Here is a 26,382-nt window from a genome sequence, read left to right on the forward strand (position 1 = left end):
GGGTCATGTTACTTGTATTTAAGTCTCATATAAACCTTAGCGGGAGTGACTTGATGTTACGCCATGCGGTTTTAATGAGCCTGCTAGATTCAGTTTCTGCATTTGCCCTGCAACAGTGGTTTTAGACGGGAGGGATGTGGCAAAGATATGCAGAAAGAAGGGCCTTTCCTTCTTAGTTTATTCCCTCCTCCTCCTCGTGTTTCCTCTTTAGATCCTTTTTTCCTCGTTGTTGGAATCAACAAAAAGAATTAGGCAATAGAAACACCTGGTTCTGGTTCCTTCAGATACGTACCTAACACTACTAGCTTTCATTAGTTCAAGCAAAGTTAATTTATGTGTGAAATAGCGTATGTGAGGTTAAGTGTATTCTTGAGGGTCTTTTCTGACTAGCGGTAACATTTGTGTGATGGTCTCTAAGGGCTCACGAATCCCACACATTGTGGATATTTTTTCCAGAAACTGGAGTTTTGCTAGTGCAGTGCTTGCTTGCAGCTCCGAAATCCACATTTTCCTTCAGAGCCAAGTCAGGCAGGAGCAAAAATTCCCACAGAAACCCAGGAAAAGAGCGGCCTACATTTTGGGTGCCTGCGGTGTTCCTGTGCAGCTGTGTAAAGGAGCAGAGACGGAGCGTTGGCGCTCCCCAAACCAGCTCCTTTCCACGCGGGCTGAGGTTCTTGCTGTCGTTAGTCACTCTGGAAGTGTGGGCTGCCTCCTCTGCGCCGAGCAAAGGGACCCAGTTTCCCCACCCACCACCAGAAGACAAATAGCATAAATAGCTGATGAAAAATGTCTGGTGAAACATTTTCTGTTAGAAAATGCTGTTTTGTCAAAATCTTATCTGCATGATATAATATTTGATGGAGAAGTTTTGAAAGATTCATTTCAACTTGTTTCATTTAAATAATGTCAAAACACTTGATTTAGATGTTCTTGTTTAGTTTTGACTTTTATTATTCTAATGTGGAAGTGATTTTACTTAAACATTCATCAGGAGAAATGTTTCAATCTTATTGAAGTAACATGCTTTGATATTTCTGAATCACTCATTTTTAGAATTTCTGCTCTGCTAAATATTTCATTAATTTTGCTATGTATGAGAAGAAATGTAGGAACCGGGGGATTTTCTCAGGATGGAAATTCCATTTTCTGACCTCTAATGTAATAAAATGTGCTAGCTTTGTTTGCCTCCTGCTAACAAGGAGATCACGTGCACAGTGGAAAATGGGGGCTCTAATTCTTCATTTCTCTCCCATTCTTACACCTGTGATTTCACCCTGTCTGTAGAGATGTTCCAGCTGGGCTTATGCAGTGTGACAGAAAAGGACTGCACAAGCTCACAAGTGAGGGAGGAGACCGTTCAATCAGTACCTTGAGAGCATCCGTGTTACCTTTTATTCTTTCTCAGCAGAGGGTCAAAAGGGACTTATTTTTCTTTGCTTGGCTGCATTTTTTTCTGAGTATCTGCTAGCCTGAGATGTCCTCATTTTACAAAAGCAATGAATATGCTGAACACTTGTAGCTCCCTTTTGGCTTCTGCAGTAGCTGGAGCTCCTTAGCACGTCTGTCTGCAGCCCCTTGGCGGAGGTCCTGTGGCCACCATCCCTCCAGAGCCACAGATGTGTGCAGAGGGAGGATCTTCAGGTCGGTGATGCAATCTTAGCCCTGCTGAACCTAATGGCAAAACTCCCACGGGCTTTAGGAGGACAGGGCTCTCTCTCTGGAGTCGGCAGGAATATGTTGCGTGTCTGTGTGTTTTGTTGCTTCTCGGTGTAAGAGCCTCTGAACGTGGAGGAGTAGCCTGAGAAGTGCTGGCGCTTCTGCTCCCCATGGCCCCGGCAGTGCTGGGTACAAAGTGGGCTGGGAGATGACTGCATTGCTCACCCTGGCCCTTAACACTGCGTGCGTTGTTTTAAGGGGTGGCTGGAGTGACATATGCTAGCGTCCATCTCGTTCTGAGCAAGTGTCAGCAACCAGAGTGGTACCAGGATGTTCAACGTTTCCTTCCCCGGGGCACCCAACATCGCAGGCTTCAGTGACAGCAGGAACTGGCGATGCTGGATGAAAGGCCCCCTGCAGGACAGCCTGCCATCAGTGGTGTTTGCTAGTACGGTATTTCAACAAGGTGTGAGAAGGAAAGGAATAACAAAAATTAATTTTTAAAGGCTGTTGACTTGTAGCAGAAAGCAGTATCGGTTTCCTGTGTCTCTGTCAGGTCGCAGTGATACGTGTTTAAAATACGCGTCCTACCCTTTGATCTTGTTACTGTTTCTTGAGTTTTAAAGCTGAATTTTCTTTCCATTATTCACACTATTTGTCTCCTGCTTTTTTTTTTTGGAGAGTAATGTATAGTTCAGTGCTACTTTAACATCTGAACTGTTTTATTTTTTGTCCCTTATATGCAAGCACAAATCTTAAACATTTGGATAAACATTTGGGTTTTCAAAGTCTGCAGGAAGGTACATGATTTCTGGCAAACTGTTTTCCCTGACAGGCAAAAAAAACCCAAACTATTTCATGAAAACTTTAATATTAATTTATGTTAAATTATTTTTGGGATGCGTCATTACCTGGCAGTGACTTTTTAGTTCAAGATGCATACAGCAGTAGCAGAAACTAGGTGCCTTGCTGTGACTTCTATTCAAAATATACCTGTATCTAAGTTGCCTGGAGTCAGAATAATAATGAGGTGCTTGTTATTCAAACCAAATTGAAATATTAGATGGAGTAATGCAAATCTTGGATTATGCGATTTTCCTCTAAAGAAAATGTCATAAAAGAAGTTTCCAGTTCGGTGTAAGAAATTGAAAATGGGGAGAAAAGACAGCGAGGCTGATCATAGATGATGGGGATAAAAACTAGAGAATGTGGAAGACGAGATGAATGTGAAGCAGATAAACAATGTGGGAGCACTAAGGAGGCTGTAAAGGAATGAGGTTTTGTAGCTAATAGTGATACAGAGCAGGGGGCCTTTTTGAAATTGTACAGAGCAGAAGATAACAGAAAATTGTGTCCATGATTTACCTGAAGTCAAAATACACGCGCAGCGAGAGATTAACTGTATGTTTCCATGCAATAAGGTGTCAGCGCTCTGCTTCGGGACCACACGGAGAAATGGAAATGGGGGTAGGAAGGGAGGGGGAGACAGCAGACATCGCGATCCGGCAAACACACCCCAACCGTATCCTCTTTGGCAAAGAGTGCTGAAGGTCCCCTTTAGCGACACGTGGTCTGTCTGCTGCTTCTGAAGTCCTTGAAGCAGATGCAGACTAGGATCTCCGTGGGTATCACTGTATTTTTCATTTAGTTGTGATTAATTTAAGGATGAGGAAGCAGTTAGGAGAGGTTGTTAGGAGGGCCTTTCGGTGACAGTGGTAAAATTCATGTGTTAAAGACAGATCTTGGCTGCGTTCTGCGCCGCTGCTGACCCCCCTCCCGTGTGAGACAGTGTGGAGGGGACCGGCGCTCCCTCGGGGATGCGATGTCTTTACCAGAGCGCTGGCAAGCAGCACGCAGCGCAGATGTACGGCAGGCACTGCGCCAGCTCGGGATCAGAGCCTTCCTGCCATGCAACTTTTGTTTTCTTTTTTTCAGAGATTGACCAAGGGAGCTGCGGTGATCCTGGCATCCCAGCCTACGGCAGGAGAGAAGGATCCACATTTCGCCACGGGGACAGTTTGAAGTTTGAGTGCCAGCCTGCCTTTGAGTTGAAGGGACAGAAAACAATTACCTGCCAAAAGAGTAGCCAGTGGTCTGCTCAGAAACCAGTTTGTGTTTGTAAGTCAGTGAGGAGACAGCTCTAAAATATCTTCGTTGTGTGGTGAGGTGGTCACATAAACAGTATGTTTGTGCTCTGTGCTTGGTACCCAGGATAGGGCAAGTTCTCGTGGTGGCAGAGATGGCACCAAGCTGCAGCTTCACTTCTGTGAAGTAAATGGGGACTCATGTGGGGAGTGTTTGGTTTGGCCCTTCTCTCAGCAGAGAAGGGATGTGCGGCGGGGAGCAGCATCTGGATGGAGATCTAGACTTGCGCTGGGACCGTGTGCTCTCTCTGCTCTACCCTTCTGCCCTCCCAGCGTTCTGGTTCAGATCCCTTCTGGAAGGAAAGTAGGGCTTTGGTGTCCAAGACAGGAGGCATGGACACAAATAATAACTTAAAAAGTGGTTATATTTTTGGCCACTTAATTTTCCTTCATTATCTGACAATATTCAGGCTCCCTGCTGCTGGACCTCAATTTTTAATTTGTTGCATGAGTTCTCAGCAGAAGTAGGATATTATACTCTCAGTAGTGACTAAAGATAAAATTTTCAGATGTAAATGGGAGTTACGTGCACAGTCTCCATTGTGTTTTAATGGCCTCACTGTCCTTTGAAGATGCGTTGGGCAATCTGCTTTATTATATTGACTGAAACTTCACTCAGAAGCAATCATAGAATAGAATCATAGAATAGTTTGGGTTGGAAGGCACCTTTAAAGGTCATCTAGTCCAACCCCCCTGCTGTGGGCAGGGACATCTTCAACTAGATCAGGTTGCTCAGAGCCCCGTCCAACCTGACCTGGAATGGTTCCAGGGATGGGGCATCCACCCCCTCTCTGGGCAACCTGGGCCAGTGTTTCACCACCCGCAGCATAAAAAATTTCTTCCTTATGTCTAGTCTAAATCCACCCCCCATTAGTTTAAAGCCATTTCCCCCTGTCCTGTCGCAACAGGCCCTGCTAAAAAGTTTGCCCCCATCTTTTTTATAAGCCCCCTTTAAGTACTGACAGGCTGCAATAAGGTCTCCCTGAAGCCTTCTCCTCTCCAGGCTGAACAACCCCAACTCTCTCAGCCTTTCTTCATAGCAGAGGCGTTCCATCCCCCTGGTCATTTTCGTGGCCCTCTTCTGGACCCGCTTCAACAGGTCCGTGTCTTTCTTATGCTGAGGGCTCCAGAGCTGGACGCAGTACTCCAGGTGGGGTCTCACCAGAGCAGAGCAGAGGGGCAGAATCCCCTCCCTCGACCTGCTGGCCACGCTGCTTTGGATGCAGCCCAGGATACGATTGGCCTTCTGGGCTGCGAGCGCACATTGCCGGCTCATGTCCAGCTTTTCATCCACCAGCACCCCCAAGTCCTTCTCAGCAGGGCTGCTCTCAATCCCTTCATCCCCCAGCCTGTAGTGATACCGGGGGTTGCCCCGACCCAGGTGCAGGACCTTGTACTTGGCCTTGTTAAACCTCATGAGGTTCCCACAGGCCCACTTCTCGAGCTTGTCCAGGTCCCTCTGGATGGCATCCCGTCCCTCTGGTGTGTCGACCGCACCACCCAGCTTGGTGTCATCTGCAAACTTGCTGAGGGTGCACTCGATCCCCCTATGTCATTGATGAAGATATTAAACAGTACCGGTCCCAATACGGACCCCTGTGGGACACCACTCGTCACCAGTCTCCATCTGGACATTGAGCCCTTGACTGCTACCCTCTGGTCAAATACAACAATGTTGTATTTGAACATTACCAAAACTCACAAAAGTATCTGTATTTTCCCCAATTGGTGACAAGCAAACTCTTCTTTTTGTCTCATCTCCACTTACTTGGATATGTTGAAGTCTGTGCCTTTGAACAGATACTATGATGTAGGGGAGTGAAACTGAACCTAACAAAAAATAGGAAAGGAAAATTCAGCTGAGCAACAGACAGAGGACAAAAGTATGGGGAAAATGGATAGAGAAAACAGAAATGTTAATTTTTAGAAGTGTGTATTCACTATGCGGATAAATAGATATGCTGGTGTTAGATACTCCAGTACAAAATGATCATTTGTAGCGTGGCAGGACTTGATCCGTACCAAAGAGCTTACACTTACACAGCTTGGGGGGAGCAAACCCTGTTACTTCAGAGCTGAATCTGGGTTCTTCAGGAGCTGTGGGAGAAGCAGGGACGTTGGCATCCCTACACTGGCAATTTATGGGAGAATGTGGGAAACGGTTTCAAGTAAGTGCCTTTCTTTTCAAACACTAATTTAAGCTCTGAGCATTTGAGAACGTCTGTTTGGGGAAGGGAAGTAATTACTTTGAGTTTTGCCTTTTCCAGATGTGATGACTCCTTTCCTACTTGGTTTTCTCTGTAAGCAAATCAGCTAAAGATGCTGATGAGGAAAATGGAGTTTCCCTGGTTGTTTTTGAAGTGGGAAGTGTTAGACTGTTTCTGTGCTTAGCATCAGAAGTTTGGTTTGGTTTGTTTTTTTTTTTCTGTTCAGGTGAATTTGAACAGCTGATGGTTCAATTGAGGTTCTTGCTGACAGTTTGCAGTGAGACTAAACCCATAGTTTGTCCCCAGCATGGGAGGATTGGATCATAGTAGTATAGAAAGGAGACTGTCCAGTAAAGTAGAATCATGTTTTTGTAGTTGGATACTGAAAACCAAGCCCCAGTCAGCAGTCCGTGCGAAGCACAGCACAGGCATGAATCTTGTAGTTAAGATAATTCCATTGTATTCTGTTCTCTGTGGCCCTCCAGCTTTGGATATTTATGAATCAACAAGGCAACATGTAGGTAGTGGAAAAAGTACTTCATATCTCTCTCTACACCCTTACTCCCCTGCTTTTATTTTAGACAGCACCATGTTAGTGTGCATGAATCAGAAGAGGCTATATGACAAAATGTGTAACCTGGCATGAAATCTGTAGTGGGATTGGTAACAACTCTCTGTAAATGTTGGGAGACCATTAAATGTATTGGGCATGAGGTGGGAAAATAAGGTAACCTGATTTATGTGCTGGTAGTTAGAATATGCAAACAATTCAGTGCTTCTGATTCTGGCCACAAATGTGTGACAAATGCAGAAGGAGATTAAAGAGCGCGCTGTGGTGCATCCTGCTGTCCTGAGCAAATGATTTATGAGAAGACAGAATTTATTGTGGAGAACTCATTTCCTGGGGCTTTGATGACAAAGCAACACAAACCATTTAAGTAATGCATCTGCTTATTGCAACGGGTTCTTAATTTGTGACTGTCTGTGCCTTCATGATAACAGACCTTCCATCTTCATCCTGTTGTCATTGCACCCCTTAGCTGTCCAGGGTGAGCACATAGGGGCACTTGAGAAACTTTGTAAGACTTTTAGTGCGTATCTTCTGCAAACTCCTTACTAAGCAAGGGATTCCTGGCCTTGCCGTGTATGTTCAGATTATCTCTGCTGTTCTGAGATACCCGAAACAACTACACTGGAGCCTGGGAACCTGTAGTACTGTTGCTGGATGGGGTAGCACATCATCCATCTATGCTCTGAGCTTGGTGTCTACTTCTGTGCAATGTGGCTGGCTGTCCAGGTATCAGTGATGACTGGATACTGAAGACCTCTTTTTCTCCCTATTTTGCAGCACCTCGTAGTGCTCAAATCAGCTTTGTAGTTACTGTTGTTCACTCTGACACTTGTATTTTCAAAGTTACAGAACTGTGATATCTGTCAAAGGCTAAGGCAATTCTCATAACCCAGGATAACCTGAGCCATTGCTTTCGTACAGAGCTATGTTCAGTTTTCTTGAATTCTTGAAGGATGGCAAAATGGGCTTAGGAGGTGTCATGCGGGTAAATGTTAGCTAAGGAAAACCATTGTGCTACTTAGATGAAGTTTGTGCTCTGATGGTAGGAACTCACAAGGTTTATAATACTCTAGCTGAAGTCTACAGTTACCTGTGGCTGAGGAGATTATTAAGCTTATGAATGGGGAACTGGCCCGTAATTACAGCTATAATGGGAAGCTGGTGAGCTGTTCAGTTACTGCAGTGAGAATGATGAGGGAAGTCTGGATAGACGTAGTTGGGGAGCAGGGCGTTTCAGTAGTGCCGTAACTTTCAAATACATGGTTGGAATTACTGTTTAAACGTACTCATGTATAGTAGGGAAAAACTCGCTATCTGCATTTTATGTGAACTATTGCAGTGGAAGGCCATGCTACAAAACATTTTCTATGACCAAAATTTGTTTCCCAAGGTTTATATTTCCTTGCTAAGGAAAGGAAGAGCTAACATCCCCTTTGCAGGGGGACAGTGCTCTCAGATGGTTTCTGCAGCAGTTCAGTAAGTCTTACAAGGTTCTTTGCTATTCCTCTCCGGCAGCTCCCCTTCCCTTCCCTCCTCCTCCTCATGCCTGCAGCCCTGCCCCTGTGGGCCTGCGACCTACAAATCCTGACTTTTCAGTCCTGCACCTTTAGCTAAATGGTTGACTTGCGCTAAGCAGTGCCATCATTTTACGTGATAGATTATGGTGTAAACAGTCATGACAATACATGTCCTTTGTAACCGTCTCACTGAATAAAGGCAAAGTTTTTGCCTTGTTTTATCTATCTGCTGGTTGCTCTGGGAGAGTCATTTCTGAGAACAACTTACTTTCTGATACAAGTTTAGTTCATTGATCTCAGACTTGCAAGCTTCAAGTTTTCTGGACCCGTCACGTGTTCTAAAGGTAAACAAAACAGTGAAATAAAACAGTATGTACATTCTGATTGCAATGCATCAAGCAAACCTGAGGGTGGAGGTTTCTGCACTGAACTGAGGGGTATTTGTTTGGTGTCACTTGACTGCAACTCCACAAAGGTTAGGGATAGGTACGTGCACACGTGTGTGTATGTGTATACGTGTGCGTATGTTTAAATGGAGGGGCCGTCATTTGAGTTGTGCTGTTTCAGAGTACTTCTGGACGCCTCCGGACACTTTACATCCATTGATCTGATAAGTCATTATAGGGGTCTTCGTGTTGCTCTGGTCTTGCTTTAGGATCTCCACTAGTTTCCAGTGACGACTTTTGTTGTGTTATCGTAAACTCTCTTTGTATTATAGACCTGCTTAGAGCAGTAGTCATGCATAATATTCCTCTAAACAGAGCAGAAGGCATTTCCCAAAGCATTTCCAATTGAAATTATGTTAAATTGTGCATTTTCTTCTCTGACTTTGGAGCAGATGTTATGCTTTCTTCCCTTCTTGTTCACTTGAAAACCTCAACCGCAGCCTATTTCTCCTCGCCGATTTGCTCACAGTTGCTGTGACACGCAGGAATGCTGTGAAGAAGCAGCGCTGTGCCCACTAACACTGGAGATCTGTGCTGTCCTGTTGCAAATGGTGCATTGACTCAGACCAAACTGAGCACCGATGAAATCCTTTGCGTTATTGAGAGGTGTCTTTGAGTTGGCTCCATTAGGAGGTTGGCCCAGGCCAGGATCCCCTGTCCTTTCACACAGGTGTACAGCACTAACACAGTCATCCTCTTTGGAGGCATTAAGATTTTGTGCATTTTTCCAGTCTTTTAAACATCTGATTTTCCTTAATAGCAGTATAAAATCTCTATTCTCCTTAGTGGTAATTACTCCTTTTATTGTTAATCCCATATTGGCCTATTATACCTGCTGAATAATCTTAGCTCTTCTTTGCAAAGACTGCAAATCTTGGTTTTGAGCCGAGTGGCTAACCTTTTGTGTGCGCTGTCTGGTACAGACATTCAGGATTAGTAGCTGGAAATGCAAAGTGCTGTAGGTGTTTTCCCAGCAATGTACTGAACAGAACCATGTAATGTCCTATCACTTGACAAGTTTTTCATTTAGCTCTAAATTAAATTGTCAGTTGGTCACTATTTTCTTTCTCTCTCTTTCTTCTCTTTTTTTCTTTCCTGCCCACTATTCACTGCAACCTTTTGGAGCCTTCCCTATGAAGAGTAATTTGGAGAAAAGTGTGTCTCTTAAGTTAGCAGTGATAAAAGCATAGTTTGCCTTTTAAAAAATAATAGCTTTTTAACAGAGAGAGTAGTTAACCCTTGGAGTAGTCTACTGAAGGCAGCGGTGGGTTCTCCATACCTAAACATTTATAAATTGAGATTGGATACTCCTTTCTGGAGACCTGTAGGAAGGAGGAATTGTTTCATAGTCTGTATTAAGGAGGTGGACAGAGAAGATGATTAAAATGATCCTTTATTGTCCAATAATTCTTTAATCAGAAATTCCAGAAAATTTTCTTTTAAAGGAATTGATACTTTTTCATTATAAGGGAGTTTTTTAGATTTCTGAACTGTAGCATAGGTGTTCATTCTTCCAGTGAAACCTGATCCGTTGTGTGCTCTTAATATTATTTCTTTTATTCTTAATTCCTCTCACTTTTTTCAGTGCTGATGGAACAGTTTGTTAACTCACAAAATGTTTCTCCCTCCTGCTGTAAACAGGTTTTCTTTTTTCTAGCGAACATTGGACTTGTTAATCTGCTTGTAGATGCGGTTGCTTTTAGTGGATTTTGGAAGAAGTGTAGGGATTCTATTAATTTTATTTTTTCCAAGCTGTTTTGCTGTGTGTTTTGGGTTGTGTTTTTTTCTTTGGGGGGGGGGGGGGGGGAGGGAGGTTGGTGTTGGTTTGTTTTGATTGATGCTTTTATGAAACATGCTGCTATGATTTTCCTGATGTAATGGCAGAGACACATTCTAATTATCTCTGCCAGACAAGTTGGGAAAGGAAGCTGGTAGCTAACCTTAACCTACCAAAACGTGTCAACTCTGACCTCTGCAAAGCAGCTGGTCGCATCCTTCATTTGTGCAGCCAAAAGCTGGCCAAGAAACGGGCTCGTTGCCTGCTGAGGCCACTTCCAGGGCTTAGATGGTTTCTACATTGTGCAACAGATGTGTGTCCTTCAGGACCCATCAACACCTTCTGCTTGCCCTTGATCTGAGTTGGGTTCAGAGCAGCAAATCGGTGGTGAAATGCTCCTTATCTGCAGCCTGTTCCCCCAAGCCATTGAGATCCAGTCTTTCTCTGGCAGTAAGGGAAGCAAATTAAATGAAGGCAGGATTACCATGATCTCTATATACGTGGGGGATTTGTAGCTTTTGTTAACAATCTTGTTTCACAGTTGCAGCCATGTAAGACCATTCTGTTCTTAAAATTAAGCAGGGCACTTTCCCTCCAAGCCCTTGTTCTGCATTGCAGCCGCAGTTTATCAAAGCACTGAGATGTAAATGTTTGCTTAAGTAGACATACATGCTTAAGTGCTGTGCTGGGCAGGAATGCACTTCAGCACCTTCTTAATTACAATTAATTGTGTTTTAATTGTCCCCCACGCACTCCCCAGGCATTTTTTTTGGTGTAACCTATATGAACATTTTCCATTTTCTGTTCTGTGACTTTAAAAGGCGGCTGCTTAACCAGTCCCTTCTGCTCTTCCTTGAGAGTTGTCTCAAACAAGCTGCACATCTTCCAGCATGCCACTTGTCAACTGAGTTGCGACGTTTCCCTTGGTGTCTATATCTAAGGAAAGCTGACGTCAACCTGGGTCGAACCAGAGCCTGTTTTCTCCTTGGTGTTACTTTGTCAGTGAGTTCTGTTTAGCAGTTGTAGAGCCAGAAGAAACAGTCTCCTGCTGTGAGCTGCTGCTCTGTGTGTTCTCTTGGTTTCTAACAAATCGCTAGGGGCTTTGGGGTACTTGTGCAGTCAGCCAGGTTCAGCAAGAAGGTTGCAGCGATAAGGCTAGAGGGTGCGAGATGAGGTTGTGGTGGTGATCCAGCAGATGTGGCCAGCTCTCACGTCCTCAGCAGGGATGCTCCTCCGGTAGAGAGAGCCTGCACGTGGGGAGAGCTGGAGTGGAGGACTTCACAGTGGTGTCAGGCCACATCGCTGTGCATGCAGCTCGGCAGAGGTGCTCCCAGCTGCTCTCTCAGCGCTGATCGGGAGGATGCAGTTTATTGGGTTGTCTCCATGCTTGTTATTTTACTGATTGAATCGGTTGAACTGTTACCCTGATAGGGTTTCATGCTGCTATAAATGAGCTGTCCTGTGCCAAGGCACCTGTCCATATTCCTGACAGCGGTTGTTCAGCATGATGGGTTGCTTCTCTATATGAGTCTGAATCTGAAGTGACACTTACTGGTTTTATCAGGCAAGGAGGTTGTCTCTGTCACCTTCCCCTATCTCTGTATCTAGAAAACGGGAATGTGGTGTGTGTTATGTTGCCGTCTTCAATCTGGTCTTCAGAGAAGTTCCCTTATGCCTGCCTTATTTTACTTTAATGCTTTACATGTGAGGTTGGTGTTTGAGAACGCTGCAATGGGACATTTCCAATTTGCAGGTTGAGTCGATGTGTGCAAGTTTATCTTTTAAGGCTCTTTCTACTGCTCCCCATGAGCAGAGCTTCACGTGTGGCTGAACCTGCCCACACACCCTCTGCTGCACTTAATCACTGGTGTGCAGCCGCCGTCACCCCAATGGCAGTTACACGCTTCGGGGGTGCCTTGCCCTTTCTGGTGTTACAGCAGTCATCCTTCACGCACTCAGTGTGCCGAGACTGTGGGACTGTGTGGAGAGTTAAGTTCAGTCCTAGCCTGTTGCAGCTTCCAGCCTGCAGAAGACGAATGTCTTGCAGCGGTTGGCAGACGGCTCCGAGTGCTGCAGCAGAGGAAGGATGCTTTGCTAGACCACAAAGGAGCAAAACGGGAAAGGTAGATAACAAGACCGCTAGACTGCTTTGGGGCTTTTGCCAAAAAGTGACAATTAAACTTCCGTCTTCATGTGGACACTGCCACCGATTCCCAAGAGAGACTGACGGGAGAGGGAGAGTTTCCTTAAAATGAACAGGGACACACAGGAAAGGATCTTGTCTTTGTACAGAAGCCTTGGAGCACCTCCTGAATAACAGATGGCTGCAGAAACCCAGGCAGACAAGCAGCCCAACACTGCCCTAGAGGGGAACGGCATCTTCCAGTAAGTTTAAGAAACTTACCTTATTCCAGGTAACCCGATCACTGTTCCTGTTTTGAGTGGGTAGAAATTAAACCCGCTTTGGTATTGTAGCGCTCTTCTGTGTGCACGGAGGCTCCTATACAGTCTATTTTAAGTTCACTGATGATATTTTTCTCAAGATCTGGTACCCAAACCCTGCCTATTTTTCATTATTCTTAACATACCTGCTCTCCTGCCCCCGGTTAGCCACATGCTGGCAGACAGCTATTCCATCAGAGTAAGCTGAGGAGTTTGTTGCTTTGAAATACAAAAAATTTCTGCCAGTTAATATTTGCTCTAGACTCCTTTCCCTCACCTCCCACTTGCCCTGTTGGTACCTCAGGGTTTTAAGAAGGAAAATGCATTGTGATGCAGATGTGTTTATTGAAACAGCAGATACAGAAAGAGGAGAATACAAAATGTAAAGCACTTTGCTTCATGGCTTGAACAGTGCCCTGAGCTTCCAGCTCTGTTAGCTATTCGGGATGTATGCTTCCCCGAGTGAGGCACGCTGGTTATTAACCAGGCTCCTGCTGAGGTCCTGTTTTTCCAGTCCATCAGCAAGCTGTGCCTAGAGGGGAGGGATCTTCTTAAAAAGAAGAGGTAAGGCAGAAAATCCGTTACTGTCTTCAAGCTGTCTCCCAAGTGGTCAGAGTCTGTGGGAATGATACCTGAAAGCTGAGAGAGAAGTCAGGATTTTTTTTGTTTCCATGGAGACTGAAATTATTGCAGTGATTCCCTGCTTGGTTTTCACCCCCTGAACCTGGTGCCTTTCCTGTTCCCATGCATTGCAGGTGTGCCCTCTCCCCGGGATCAGCCCTGGATTCTCACGTGCAGGATGAGCAGAGGTGCAGTGTCTGGGGCCACCAGGCATGCCTCGCAGGAGAAGCGAGATAGTCTGTGAGGAGGCAGGATCTTTTGAAGGCAGAAGAAGAGAGAAGCAAGTTGTGCTTAGACTGACCAGACAAATGCAAAAATTGCTCCTGGCTGAAAGCGCAGAAACAAGCAGCTGCGCTGGTGAATAACACTCAGATGCCTCCGTGTTCAGCTTGGCCATGAGCATCTCACACTGGGCTGTGGCATGAGGGCACTGTCCATGTGTCCCACTCGACTTTAAGACAAGAAGCAACGAGCTGTTTCTTCCTGTTTGACTGCTCTAAATGAACGCAGAATCTTGATAATGTTTGTGATGACTTGAATAAATATCTTGTACTTATTCATTCATGACATGGGTCTCACTGGCTTTGTTAGGTACTCTGTTTCTACTGAGTTTTGCTGTGATTTATCTTGCTGTATTTAATAAAGGGCTTTTTCTTATTGCTTTTGCAGTACTTGATCAGTAGTAATAATTATTGACAAAGATCAGCATAGGCTTATAAATCTGAACCTATGCTAAGCACATAATGAAATGTCCTCTCATAACATTTAAGAACAACCGTAATAAATACTAATTTCAATCTTGTAGCTCAAGGCCTCAGAGTCACGGATGTTCCTACCTCAGTGATCCTGACAGACAGGCTGCAGGCAGCAGGGCTGACGTCTGTCTGTCATGCTTCAAATGACTGCTCGCTCCTCGGGGGCACTTTGCTCCTGACTGTCTCGGATGCACAAAACAGCATGAGACAGGTAGCGCTCAGCTGTCTTCCACCTTTCTTGGGTACTATCATCTTTGTTCTGATAGCACATTTCACTGTCTGTGACATACTGTTAAACAGCTTCTGCTTTTATCTGAGTGTCCAGCAAAGCACTTCTGAGAAGGCAAAGAGGCTGACGTGCATCCCGGTGCCAGCTCTGTCCAGTGCAGCCCCAGACCAAAAACCCCCTTTCACACTGAAGAAAAACCTCTCCTGCTTAAAAAGATAAAGAAAATCTTCATATCACAGATGCCATGATCTTGTTAATGAACCTTCTGGATCAGTTGTTGCTTCCTGGGCTGGACATGCCCCTGACCCGCTGGCAGGGATGGTGACCCTCTGCGAGGCGAAGCCGAGCTCCCCGCTGCACCAAGGAGAGCGCTCGTATGTTGGTGCCCTGTCATGGGCTTGGGACGTGGATGTGTGCGACAGTGGCCCTTGTCCTACAGCCTGCAACTTGGCTGTCTCCTATACTTATTATTTTATGGAAAATCGAAATTTTCATTTACTTCCCTGCAGCGGAGACTTTTGGTGTTTTTATCTGTTACTTTTTAATCTGTCATTTTGTTTTAGCTAGCAAAGGTTAATTTTATATTCTTCCCTCACTCTGCTTTTCTTTCTTTTGTCAGCAAGTTCTTTGTTGTTGTTATTTCCTGAAATGAGCCACCAGCACTGTGCTGTAATAGCTGCGCTAGCAACTGTACCTCGGTGTTGCTGGCTGTGTGATACTGTAGGTCCTGTATGAATGCCAATTTACCGCTTTGGATTTAAAAATTTATAGGAGATACCTAGCTCCTGTGAGGGGTTCCTACTGCTAAGATGTTTCTCTGTGTGTGAATGCATTTATTTTCAGTAACTATTCCTAGGCAGATTATACTAAGCTTATGCTGACAATTATTTGACAGCATCCCTTGATGCTTCAGCATCTAGTAAAGAGCCAAAATCCTGAGGATATTTTGCAGTTTGTTTTCTTTTAATCTGTCCTCTTTGTTGCTGAGAGCAGGAAAATAGATTGTGTAGCTCTTAGCCTTGATAACGTCATGGTAACGTCCATCTTACTTGATCTGAAACCATTAAGCGTTGAAGGAAGACAGAGGGAAAATAACAGAGGGAGGGTGAGCGTTGAACCAAATAATTGTGTAAGTGCCAAACTAAAACCAGTCTCATCTCCTGTGCGATGTCCTTTTGCCAGGAATTAGTGAGATGTATCTTCCAAGTAATGGATTTTACCAAGGGTGATGGTGGGGAAAAAGATGAGTAAAGCATACGTATATGAAATACCAAAACCATGGGGTAGGTACCACTTAAAGGCAGCATTGCATTTTCAAATTAATGGACCTTGTCAGCTGAAATACAGTATATATTGAAAACCCTTGAGAGCTAAAGATTTTTTTTCATATGCACTCTTCCCCTCAACTTGATTTTAAGACTGGTTTTAATTGTTTTCATGGGAATGGTGGTCTGGTTTGATGCCTCTTTTTGGTAACGTGGTAGCCCAGCAGAAGTCAGTGATTTATTTGTAATGGGAAGGGGAGCTGCCCCTACGCCTGGGCTGCAGCCTGCCGGTGCTTGCTTTGAGTTGTCCCAAGCCCCTGGCACTTGGGGGAAGCTTGGAAAGGTTCTCGGGCTGTTCCTTGCCCAGTGCAGCAAAGTTGCTACCAAAACCAAACAGCAGCTTTCACTTTTCAGCGCTCATTTGGCGCAGGTGTAAACAGCTGCCCAAGGAGATAGACAAAAGCAAATTGACTCACAGCTCCTTCTCAAAGGAGTTGACAATTTATTGCTGTATTGTACAAATATTTAATACAGGATGGGGATGGCCTGAATGTGAGGAGTTTTTCTAAATGCAGTGGGACTGCCCAGGCGCAGTTACATCTGTTGAGGAGCATGGGTGAAAATTGTGTTTAGCAAACAGAAAGGTAAACTAAAAGTGCAGATTTTTTTTAAGCAAATCCTGAAAAGGCTGCACTGCACTCAGAAGTGCATCTGCAGTTCACCCAGCACTTTACACTAAAAAGCTTGGGTACGGATAGCAGCAGAGGAGCCTGGATGTCTGCATGGGGTAACGGCTGAGTTGATTCCTTATCTCGGGTTTTGTCAGTTGTGCTGAGTTGTGTCCACAACAGAAGATGTTGCTACAAAGTCTACCTCGTTTAATGCTAACTTTGTTTTGCACTAGCTGTGGTCACACATTTGATTCTTGTGTAGGCTTCCTCTCAGGGATACGGAGGAGAATTCACCTGCAAAATACCAAATCCCCCCCGGCTGAGGGACAGTTTCCTCCTGCAGTAAAAGAAACCCGTGCTCCACTGTGCGTGGCACAAAGCTTACACAGATGTACAAAAGCGCGCTATTGAAAAAAGGGGCAGTACTGTGCTAGGCTGGAAAATTGAAAATCAACCAAAACCAGGACTTGGAGACTGTTTTGAAGTCACTTCTTCCTCGTGCAAATAAATCACTGACATCTAGCAGTGAATGGAGCACTGAGCCCTTCCTTTCTTTAATCGTCTCTGAGAAGCAAAGCGATTGGGAATTTGCAGGAATCACCCAGCTGAAGGGATAAGGGCGGGGGGGAAGGTGACAGAGCAGCTTGTAGGAGCACTGTGCTGCATGATTGATGGTGATTTCTTATTGCAGTTTCCTGCTTTTTCAACTTCACCACTCCATCTGGGAATGTGCTGTCACCAAATTACCCTGAAGAATATGGAAGCAGCTTGCACTGTGTTTGGTTAATTATAGCTAAACCCGAGAGCCGAATTCACTTGGCTTTCAATGATTTTGATGTGGAGCCTCAGTTTGATTTCCTAGCCGTGAAGGATGGTGGGACTGCTGAATCTCCGGTGCTGGGGACCTTCTCAGGAAACCAGATCCCCTCCTCTCTGACCAGCAGTGGTCACGTAGCTAGGCTGGAGTTCCAGACCGACCACTCCATGGAGAAGAGAGGCTTCAACATAACCTTCACCAGTAAGTGCCCGATCCTTCCTTCTGGTTTTCGTTTCAAGCTCTAAATTCTTGTTGGGCAAGAGTTTGATCTCACTAAAACCATTGCAAATCCAGAGTAAGTCTGAAAATTGGGGATTACTTCAGATTTGCAGTTGGGTAATTGAGGATTGGTTTCAAGCTTTAGAGCTGATTGCACAAGTTCTTTCTGGCTGTGAAGTTTTAAGTGTTGTCCAGTGGTGAAAGAAACAGATTGGCCCTGGGTTATCTGTCCATGGAGCAGCCAGGGTTTCTGTTCTCCCATCAGCCCGCAGCTTGCTGTGTGAGGTGGGCTTTCTGCTCTCCCTCTTTGTGCCTCCGTTCTGCTCGCTGAGGTGAGACAATGCTTTGTGGACAGCTTGATGCAGATCAGGAGGACTTATTAGATCTCGGATGGTTGTGTTCATCAGTCAATACTATCATCGTTTGCTGACACCTAAAAGCATTTTAGACTAAAACCAAAGACTTTGAAGATAAAGGAAAACCTGTAGCAATGTCTTATAATACAAAGCATTGAGACTTCCAGAGATATATTTGGCTTCATGTAAGTCCAGTCTTCAAATCTCAAATGAATGCTATGGTAATTTTATCCTCGTTTTGTCCTGTAATTTTCTAAAGAGCGTTATTAAACCTATTCAGCAGAACTGATAAATGACCTTGTTACAATAGTCTTTAGTGGCAGAGCTAAATTAATAGCCTTTCTAGCTACGATTGCAAATCCTCTATTTAAAAAAAAAAAAACCAACCCAGAGGTCTTAAATTTGCCACACTGCAGCAGGCTGAAGGCTCATCAGATGAAGTAGCTTGTGTACGGTAGTATCACATACCCAGGACTGAGTCCTAGATCCTGCAAGGAAGGAGACACCTCATCCAGCAATGCTAGTGATGCCCTCCAGTATGCATCTCTGATACATTACATACCCGTGTTGGGAGTTGTGGCTGTCCCCTGTATGAAGACATTTTTAAGCCAAATTTTTTATTGTTGTAAATGACTCTGAAGTACGCATGAGTTAATCTCTTCTGACTGCTTGAACTACCGAAAGGGAGCTCCTGAGTCTTTCTCAGGCACCTTAACCATCCTTTCCTTCAGTTTAGGTATGAGAGAGGAGACGACATATTGCTACAAGGGACAGATGCAAGAGCACAAGGAACAGATTCAGCCTGTGTTTTCCCCTTTAGCAGTGTATATAACAAGACGTTACAAGAGTAACGACGCTCTGTAGGAAACGCAGAACTCATCTGAATTTGGTCAAGTGCATTAAAGATACTAAAAGCACGTCTGTGTAATTAATCTGGAGGCTTTAATCTTTCATATGCTGCTCATCTCTGAAGACCACCTCCCAGCATATGAAGATATAATACATAATTATGCACTTAATGGGGAATTAAGGCTATAGGCTTACTTTCTGGTTGGTTGGCTAGCCTAGTTTTTAATGGCTAGAAAAGGGCAGGCCTTTAAACAGAGCTATGTGTCTGTGCAATTCCACGTGCAACTTTGCAACACCTAGAAAGGTAATTGCTGTGTGTCCTTCATTTTATCTTACTAATGATGACAAGCAAGGTCGGGGACTATATGGCAGTCAATCACAGAACATGCTGAGAGGACCCCTACTTTTAACCATGACACCTTAAAGCTTTCATTTTTTTCTCATTAATGGTTAACTTATGTTCCCTCTATGCAGATGTGTGCATTGTGGCATTTTTAGAGTTTTTAAAAATCCTTCTCTATTTTCAGTATTTGTGCATTTTTGTATTTGAAAGATGGCTAAGAGGATAATTTGGTTCTGCAGGCTCTTTTCTGGCCACTGTATCTCAGCACCTCTTGGATGCAAATGGTTTTAATCTCATCCTTCCTCTCTCAGGTTGCAAATGAACACTTGTAGTAGAGACAGGGAACAGAAAAGTTTAAGCCACTTCAACTAGATGAAAAGTTGAACTGTGGGAACACACACGTGGGTGTCTTAGCAGTGTAGGGAAGAGGTGGTGACATGATTTGTGCCACAGGCTGACTTGTCTGTGCAGAACACAGTAGCTTTGCTGGGATGATAGTGGGCCAAATTCAAGTCCATGCTGTTTGGTCTTCCCTGTGAGGAAGGCTCACTGTCCGGGGACAAGATCGAGTGCTCTCGTCTCCATAGGAAAGATGTGAAACTATTGTTTAATTCCAAAGTTTGTGGTCCAACATACTTATTTTTGAATTGGACAGAGGTGGGTGAAACAAGTTACTCACTATTCTCTTCTCTTTCCCTCTTAGCATTTAGGCATAACGAATGCCCTGACCCTGGCGTGCCTGTGAACGGAAAGCGCTTTGGTGACAGCCTCCAGCTTGGCAGCTCTGTGTCCTTCCTTTGCGATGAGGGCTTCATTAGGACCCACGGCTCAGAAACCATCACCTGCATCTTGAAGGAAGGAAATGTGGTCTGGAACAATGCGGTACTCAGATGCGAAGGTAAATTTTATCATCTTTCTTACTAGTCTGTACATGCACCCTGGAGGGATAATGATCCCCTGGTGTTTGCAGCCTTTCAGGAAAAAGGACAATAGTTCTGTCTGTCAAGGTCCCAGTCACATAACCCATAGCAAAAGTATACAGCGCTGACCTTGTGGGAGGCCTTTTGCCATTGTATCGGCAGAGGCATTTGTTGTTGAGAGCTGAAGGACTATTGGACTTCAGTTCTAACCCTCAGCTTCTCAGTTACGGCCATGATTTTACATAGCTCTGGAAGGTATTGTCTGCACAGAAGAGTTTGCTTAGGAGGAAGTGCCAGTCCGATAATCACCGAGCACTGAACTCAGTTTGTTTTTTAATTTTTTGTGAAATGAATGATGGGGATTATTTTTATTAGTTCAGTTCTTGTTGTAACAGGTGTTTTTCTAATAATAATAAAAGGCTTTGATTTACAGATGACTAAAAGTAAAAAATTAATGGGAAAGAAAGAGACCTAAAAAAAGAGTTGAAAGATGGACAGAAGTCCTGACAGGAAATTATGTAGCTTTGGGGCAGAAAGGAGCCTCTTGTTCAAAAATAATTAGTTAGGATCCAGTTGAGATCAATTGACTTTCATCTGGCGTGCTTCAGATCAGCAGTGAAGGTTTTAGGCCCAGACTTATAGGTATTTAAGGTCATATCAAATGTGACATTCTGTAGCCCTTGTGCAGAGCTCACACCAGGGTTGGCCCTGGGTTGGTGCTTCAGCAGCTGCTCTGGAGGAGCAAGGCCTCCTTGGTCCATGAGGACTCAACTGGCAAGTGAGTACCGTGGGACGATGGGCTTCGTCTGCCCCGTGGGAGCTCCCGAAGGCTGTGACAGTAACGTGGTCACGCTGCCATGTGAGACGTGCGTGACCGGCACCGGTGACTTACCGCAGCGGGACATGAAGAAACACTGGGTGATGAATCCTGCAAAAGTGCTGAGCAGGGGGAACACAAACTCACAGGAACAGACACGGTTTTTCCATCCCATTTGATTTTTTCTTTTAGAGGACAATACATTGCAGTTATTTAGGGCTATAGGATTTTGTTCCTCTCGTACATTAGATCTGGTGTCCTTTTTCCAGAAAAGATAGTAATATGCCTTCAGCTTCTGCTGATGGCACAAGGGACCACAGTGTGGTATAAATGCCATAGTCTTGTGATGTCCCTTGTGGTAGAAAAGACATGACTCAATTACCACAGATATGAAAGATTTTCTGGCACCTGCAGCTACTGAAATGCAAACTGACCTTGCAGCTTTCTCTGGTTTTATATCTAATAATTATTATTATACCCTGTCCCCTTAGAGCCGCTGCACAAGGTCAGGCTACTGACTCCTATAGACACAGTAGCAGGCTGCTACATTTTCAGTTTAAGCTGAAAATGCAATTTCTTACCAGCTAGCGGTGGTGTTTCATCTGGTTCTGATTATTTTTAACACATGAGAAACAATAAGCATGGCAGGACAATACTGCCTGGCAGGGAGGCGTATGACCAGTCATGCCACAGCTTCCATGATGCTCTTCACCTGAATTGTGTCATTTTCCTTGTCCCCAGCGCCGTGTGGGGGCCACTTGACGTCGCCCAGCGGAACCATCCTGTCCCCTGGCTGGCCTGGCTTCTACAAGGACTCCCTGAGCTGCGCGTGGGTCATAGAGGCCCAGCCGGGCTACCCCATCAAGATCACGTTTGACAGGTGCTCACCCTGGACTTCTCAAAAGTTTCCTCTTCGCGGTTGTTTTTCAGTGGTTCCAACAGTGTTGAGTTGTAGCCACCCCTGGAGGAAAAGGGAACGAACTGCTCAGCGCTGTTTGGCAGTGAGGTTCTCTCTTTCTCTCCTTTTTTTAATTAACTCCTGACAAGACATTTAAATTCACCTAACAACGTTCAAGAAGAAAAAGTGGAAACTGGTGATTTTTCCCTTCTTGTTTTGACTAACTCCTGCTAATTTGTAGCGCTATTTTAGACACATGTAGGACACGTTTTTGGAGGCTGAGCTCCCATGTGCTCAGCCTGCCAGGGAGAAGCAGCAGTGAGGATCTTGCCCTGACTCAGGCGTGCCGAATCTCTGACTTGCCCTGGATTTCGCTGTTTGAGGAGAGCTATGCTTTCTTGAACCTGGGTCTGTATGTCTGAGAAGTGATTGTTCATGTAGTGTAAGATGCTTGTTGCTGCAAAGACAGTTCGGTGTCAGCAGATGAAGCAGGTGAAGGATCAGAAAGAAACCAAAATGCGTAGGAGGGGAACGACATGTTCTCAGTACGATGCTCAGCCAGCCGAAGGTCAGGCAGTAGAAACGGACCCACGTATTGCCCCGTGGCCTGTGCTGCTTTCTAGTCATTAGAGCACATTCAGGACTGCAATAAAGAAAAAGTAGCCATGCTGGTTTTTCACAGACGTATTCTTGTCTCCCTTTCAGATTTAAGACAGAGGTGAATTATGACACCCTGGAAGTGCGAGATGGCCGGTCCTATTCTTCCCCGTTGATAGGTGTCTATGATGGGACTCAGGTGCCCCAGTTCCTCATCAGCACCAGCAACTACCTCTACCTCCTCTTCACCACTGACAAAAGCCACTCTGACATAGGCTTTCAGATCCGATATGAAAGTAAGTGCAAGTTATTCATGTAATTACACGCTCTCCAGCGACACAATGGACTCAATCAGAGGCCCATTGCACTCGCTTCTCCCCTTCGCCCGGCAGTTAGCGCTATTACAGTGATTGGAGAATGTGACGTTGCTGCAAGTGAAGTAGCGGTTTCTGCTTTTTTGACCATCTTGGTTGTTGAGGCTTTTTTATTTTAGCATCTACAGAATATTATTGATTTTAGGAGGCAGAGTTGAGTCCTCTGTCCGTTCATTCTCTTACTTTGGGGGCAATCAGTCGGACTTTGAATCAGCTCATAGGAGGAGTTGAACTTTCCCCCAGGCTAATCACTGCCCCTTGCAGCAGGCTCTGCAGCCACTGAGTGGTCTGACGTGAGTGGGTTTGTTTGCCACAGCTGTGAAGCTCCAGTCAGACCACTGCTTGGATCCGGGGATCCCGGTAAATGGCCAGCGCCATGGGAATGATTTCTACGTGGGAGCACTGGTGACATTCAGCTGCGATTCAGGCTACACCCTGAGTGACAGCGAAGCCCTGGAGTGTGAGCCGAACTTCCAGTGGAGCCGGCCACTGCCCAGCTGTGAGGGTAAGGAGTGCAGAAGATGACATCTGCAGAAGATGGCAAATGCTTCGTTGCAGATCTACTGCAAAAGCAAAGCAGCGATTGTGAAGTTTGCAGTCACATTTGATCTGTGTATTTTGTTTGATTTTGATGGGTTGGGCTTTGTTTTGACATTCAGAAGAGCTGATATTCTTCCAGCTGATGATGGGGTTTGACTTCTTTAATTCTTTCTCTTTTTTTTTTTTTTTGGCAGCTCTGTGTGGAGGTTACATTCGTGGTTCCAGTGGTACTATCTTATCCCCAGGCTTCCCTGATTTTTATCCCAATAACTTGAACTGCACGTGGACAATAGAAACATCACATGGAAAAGGTGAGAAACGTTTAGCTTAGAGTGGTTTTAGAGATGGACTGGAGGATGGTGGTCAGTGGGGGATGCAAGTGCTCCCTGTGTCAACCAAGAGTTTGTCTCCAAGGCGGTGATGATGGGTACCCATGTGCTTGGCCAATTGCCATTCTTGCCACCACTCAAACATGGTCTCTGGACAAGATGCAGAGGTTTTTGGTGTCACATCTCTTAATCCCTTTATGGTGGAGCGAATTAAGAGGGAAAGATGGTCCCATATCAAACCCCCCCGATCTGAGAGCCTGCGCCAGGTTTCAGATCTTTGTGGCAGTATCCTCTGGAAAGTTAGCTGATGTTTGGACACCTGGTATTGCTAGTAATGTCACATGGAGGAAGGGCGAGCTGCCACTGACACCACTGCAGGAATATTTGGTACTCGATAGTACTTTCAGCCTTATTTTTCTTTGTAGTGCTGGATCACTATGTATATAACGTTTTACAGATTGAGAAGTGGGAGCTTGTAGTAAATCATTTCTAGACATGGGACAGAACTCGGGCTCTCAGTTCCCAGCTCTGTCCTAGTTCTGCAGCTCTCATTTCCCCACTAGCTAGGAGTATTGCCAGCACAGAGGCAAAGTGCAGATCTATTTAGTCCAGTCTCCTGCGCAGCACGGGTCAATCTTTTGTCTTGGAGGAAAATTCCAAGCAAATGTATCATTGACGATTAGAGAGCAAGTTTTATGTACAAGGGCGGGAGGTAATTTCTCCTGATCCAGTCAGTATTGCCTGGGGTAAGCACAAAGGGTATAAACCCTTTATGTAACTTTATGCACTCTTGTATAACTGTCTCATCGTACCAGATATCAGCACGACGGGAGCTATCATGAGCCAATTTTGCAAATACCATTTGTATTACAGCAAATAAACTTGTCAATGAACAGCACAGTGCATTAAGGGAACCATCACATGCTGTGAAAAGTATTCTGTTGAGTAGCAGCAATCCACTCTTCATTAATCCACTCTGCCTTGGATTCAGCTCTCCGATGAGACGCAGCATTATCCTGTAGCTAAGCTAAGCACAGCACAGCAAACTGACACTCTTTTATATGAGAAAGTGCAACTCTGATGGCCTGTGTGCTTTTATGCCAACACCAGAAGAAAGTCTTCTGACGGAACTAAGCAATGCTCGAAAAAACGGAGTATTTTCAAATAGTAGGGATATGTCTACATAAGTCTAGGGGCTTTTTCCTCCCCTGTCCTGTAAAAGATCCTGCTGTCGCCAATTCAGTAGTACAGGAAACAGCACATCCCTTACATCAGTTCAGTGTGATGCAGTTCTGGATCATCCAAAGAATTCAGCCCTGGATCTGACCATCTTGAACCGGACCATGTTTGTCGCACTAAGAGAAGCTGGATGTTGAGCTCTCTGGAAAGCTGGTCCTAGCTTTAGTGGTCTGAAGCCTGTGAGCTTCTTTGGAAATTCTAGCCTTAGCTGCAGGTAATGAATATTAGAAAACCAAACCGTGAGCTGCTCTGTAAATCCAGCTAGTTGTAGTGAAAATGTATAGGTCTCCAGGCCTTTGACAAGAGTTTCAGCTCTTCTTCCCTATCGGGTTGTGCTGGAAAGGTAAGGATGAGATTCTAGGGAAAGAAGTTGAGTGTTTAAAGAAAGAGACTCTTCTATACCAATGAAAAGAGCGTGTTCATACTGTGTTTTGTTTGGTATTTTCATCCCTCTCCTTACCCACTGCTGGCATCCTTCCTTCAAGGTTGTTCTCCAGGAGCTCATTAGAAATAGACTGCAGCACACGGTGGGATCCCTCTCCTTGCGCAGGTGCCCTTCTGCAGGGCAGCGGGCTGCGACTGCCGGCGGCAGTGCTTCGCCCCCAGGCAGAATCACCCTTCTTGCACTTGTGGAGCTTTCTGTAGTAGGAAAGCTTCACCCAGGCAGCTGCTTGGATGCAGGTAATCTCCAAATCCAGTTAGAGGTTAGGGCTAGAGGAGAGGATAGATAGATGACACTGTACAGTTATAATAAGCTGGCGTATAGTTAAGTTACGTGTCAGGAAAACCTCCTTCCTTGTCGCTGTAGTTCAGGCGAGTTGTTTGTTTACCAGCGCAATGAAAGGAGGACAGGAACAAAGATGTCCTTTTCTCTAATGTTTTATGGAGGATGTTGAAATGTATTTAGATGCTGGGCTGTGTTGGTGGGAGTGTGCGTGCACATACATATACATCCTTTCTCTTGCAACAATATTTTCTCTTTCTTATTGATCTACCTTCCCAGCTGTTGCTGTGTTAAACTGCTGTGTAATGCATTGCAACAAGCTTCTCCCAGCTCTGCTCAGCATTCCTGCAACGTTTCTTCTCATTCTTCAGCAAAGAGCAGTGGAACAGTGTGATCCTGAGTCAGAGCAGTAGCCACTGAAATGGAATAAATTTAGTCCTTGGAGAACAGAACAGGCTTTAAAAAAAGGCATAAGTGAACCCCATTCTCGGCTAACTTCATCAGCAGGGCACTTGCAGTGCAGAGGCTTTTCTCCGTGCTTTGTCCTTGTCTTTCAGTTCCCTGTTCTTGGAGACCACTGGGTGCATCAGTGATCACTGGGTACATTTGGTGCTTGCTAAACCCAGAAGCTGTAACAATTCTGCTGGGAGCAGGGGATATATTTAGATGACTGAAGTGTTTGCCATTCTACCTGATTTTTCTTGTTCTAGTTTTACGTTTCCCACACCCACTTCTACTAATGCCTTACTGCTTGGGCTTGCAGCACTGCTGCTGTCCCAGGCCTGGGAAGTCTTTCAGTTCCCATAAGAGAGAACAGAGTTCAGGGCTTGTGCCTCCCAGTCCACCGGACTATTCCCTGCCAAACCAGTGACCGAGCAGGGATGATCTCCATCATAAAAGCTGGTCTCAAGTTATTTGCTCCTAGATCTTTATGAACATCTCACATGTGGCCAGCACATGAGTCCCTTACCTGAAACAAGCTGGTTGTTACAACAGTTATTTTTATGTGACTGCGGACACTGATTTACTTTATGGACTCATGAGATGTACAATTTGAGT

The 26,382-nt window shown here is 45.0% G+C and overlaps 1 protein-coding gene across 1 annotated transcript in view; it reads left to right on the forward strand.

Annotated features, from left to right (window-relative positions):
* Positions 1 to 26,382, forward strand: part of CSMD2 (CUB and Sushi multiple domains 2) — a 309,987-nt gene that overhangs the window by 174,137 nt on the left and 109,468 nt on the right. Inside the window, exons 13-19 of the mRNA XM_076357104.1 lie at positions 3,592 to 3,774; positions 16,993 to 17,319; positions 19,589 to 19,783; positions 21,364 to 21,502; positions 22,226 to 22,413; positions 22,808 to 22,996; positions 23,226 to 23,342. Of these exons, the coding sequence (XP_076213219.1) occupies positions 3,592 to 3,774; positions 16,993 to 17,319; positions 19,589 to 19,783; positions 21,364 to 21,502; positions 22,226 to 22,413; positions 22,808 to 22,996; positions 23,226 to 23,342 (1,338 nt within the window). The remainder of the gene's footprint in view (positions 1 to 3,591; positions 3,775 to 16,992; positions 17,320 to 19,588; positions 19,784 to 21,363; positions 21,503 to 22,225; positions 22,414 to 22,807; positions 22,997 to 23,225; positions 23,343 to 26,382) is intronic.

The sequence above is a fragment of the Aptenodytes patagonicus genome, chromosome 21, assembly GCF_965638725.1.
Source record: "Aptenodytes patagonicus chromosome 21, bAptPat1.pri.cur, whole genome shotgun sequence".
NCBI classification, from domain to species: domain Eukaryota; kingdom Metazoa; phylum Chordata; class Aves; order Sphenisciformes; family Spheniscidae; genus Aptenodytes; species Aptenodytes patagonicus.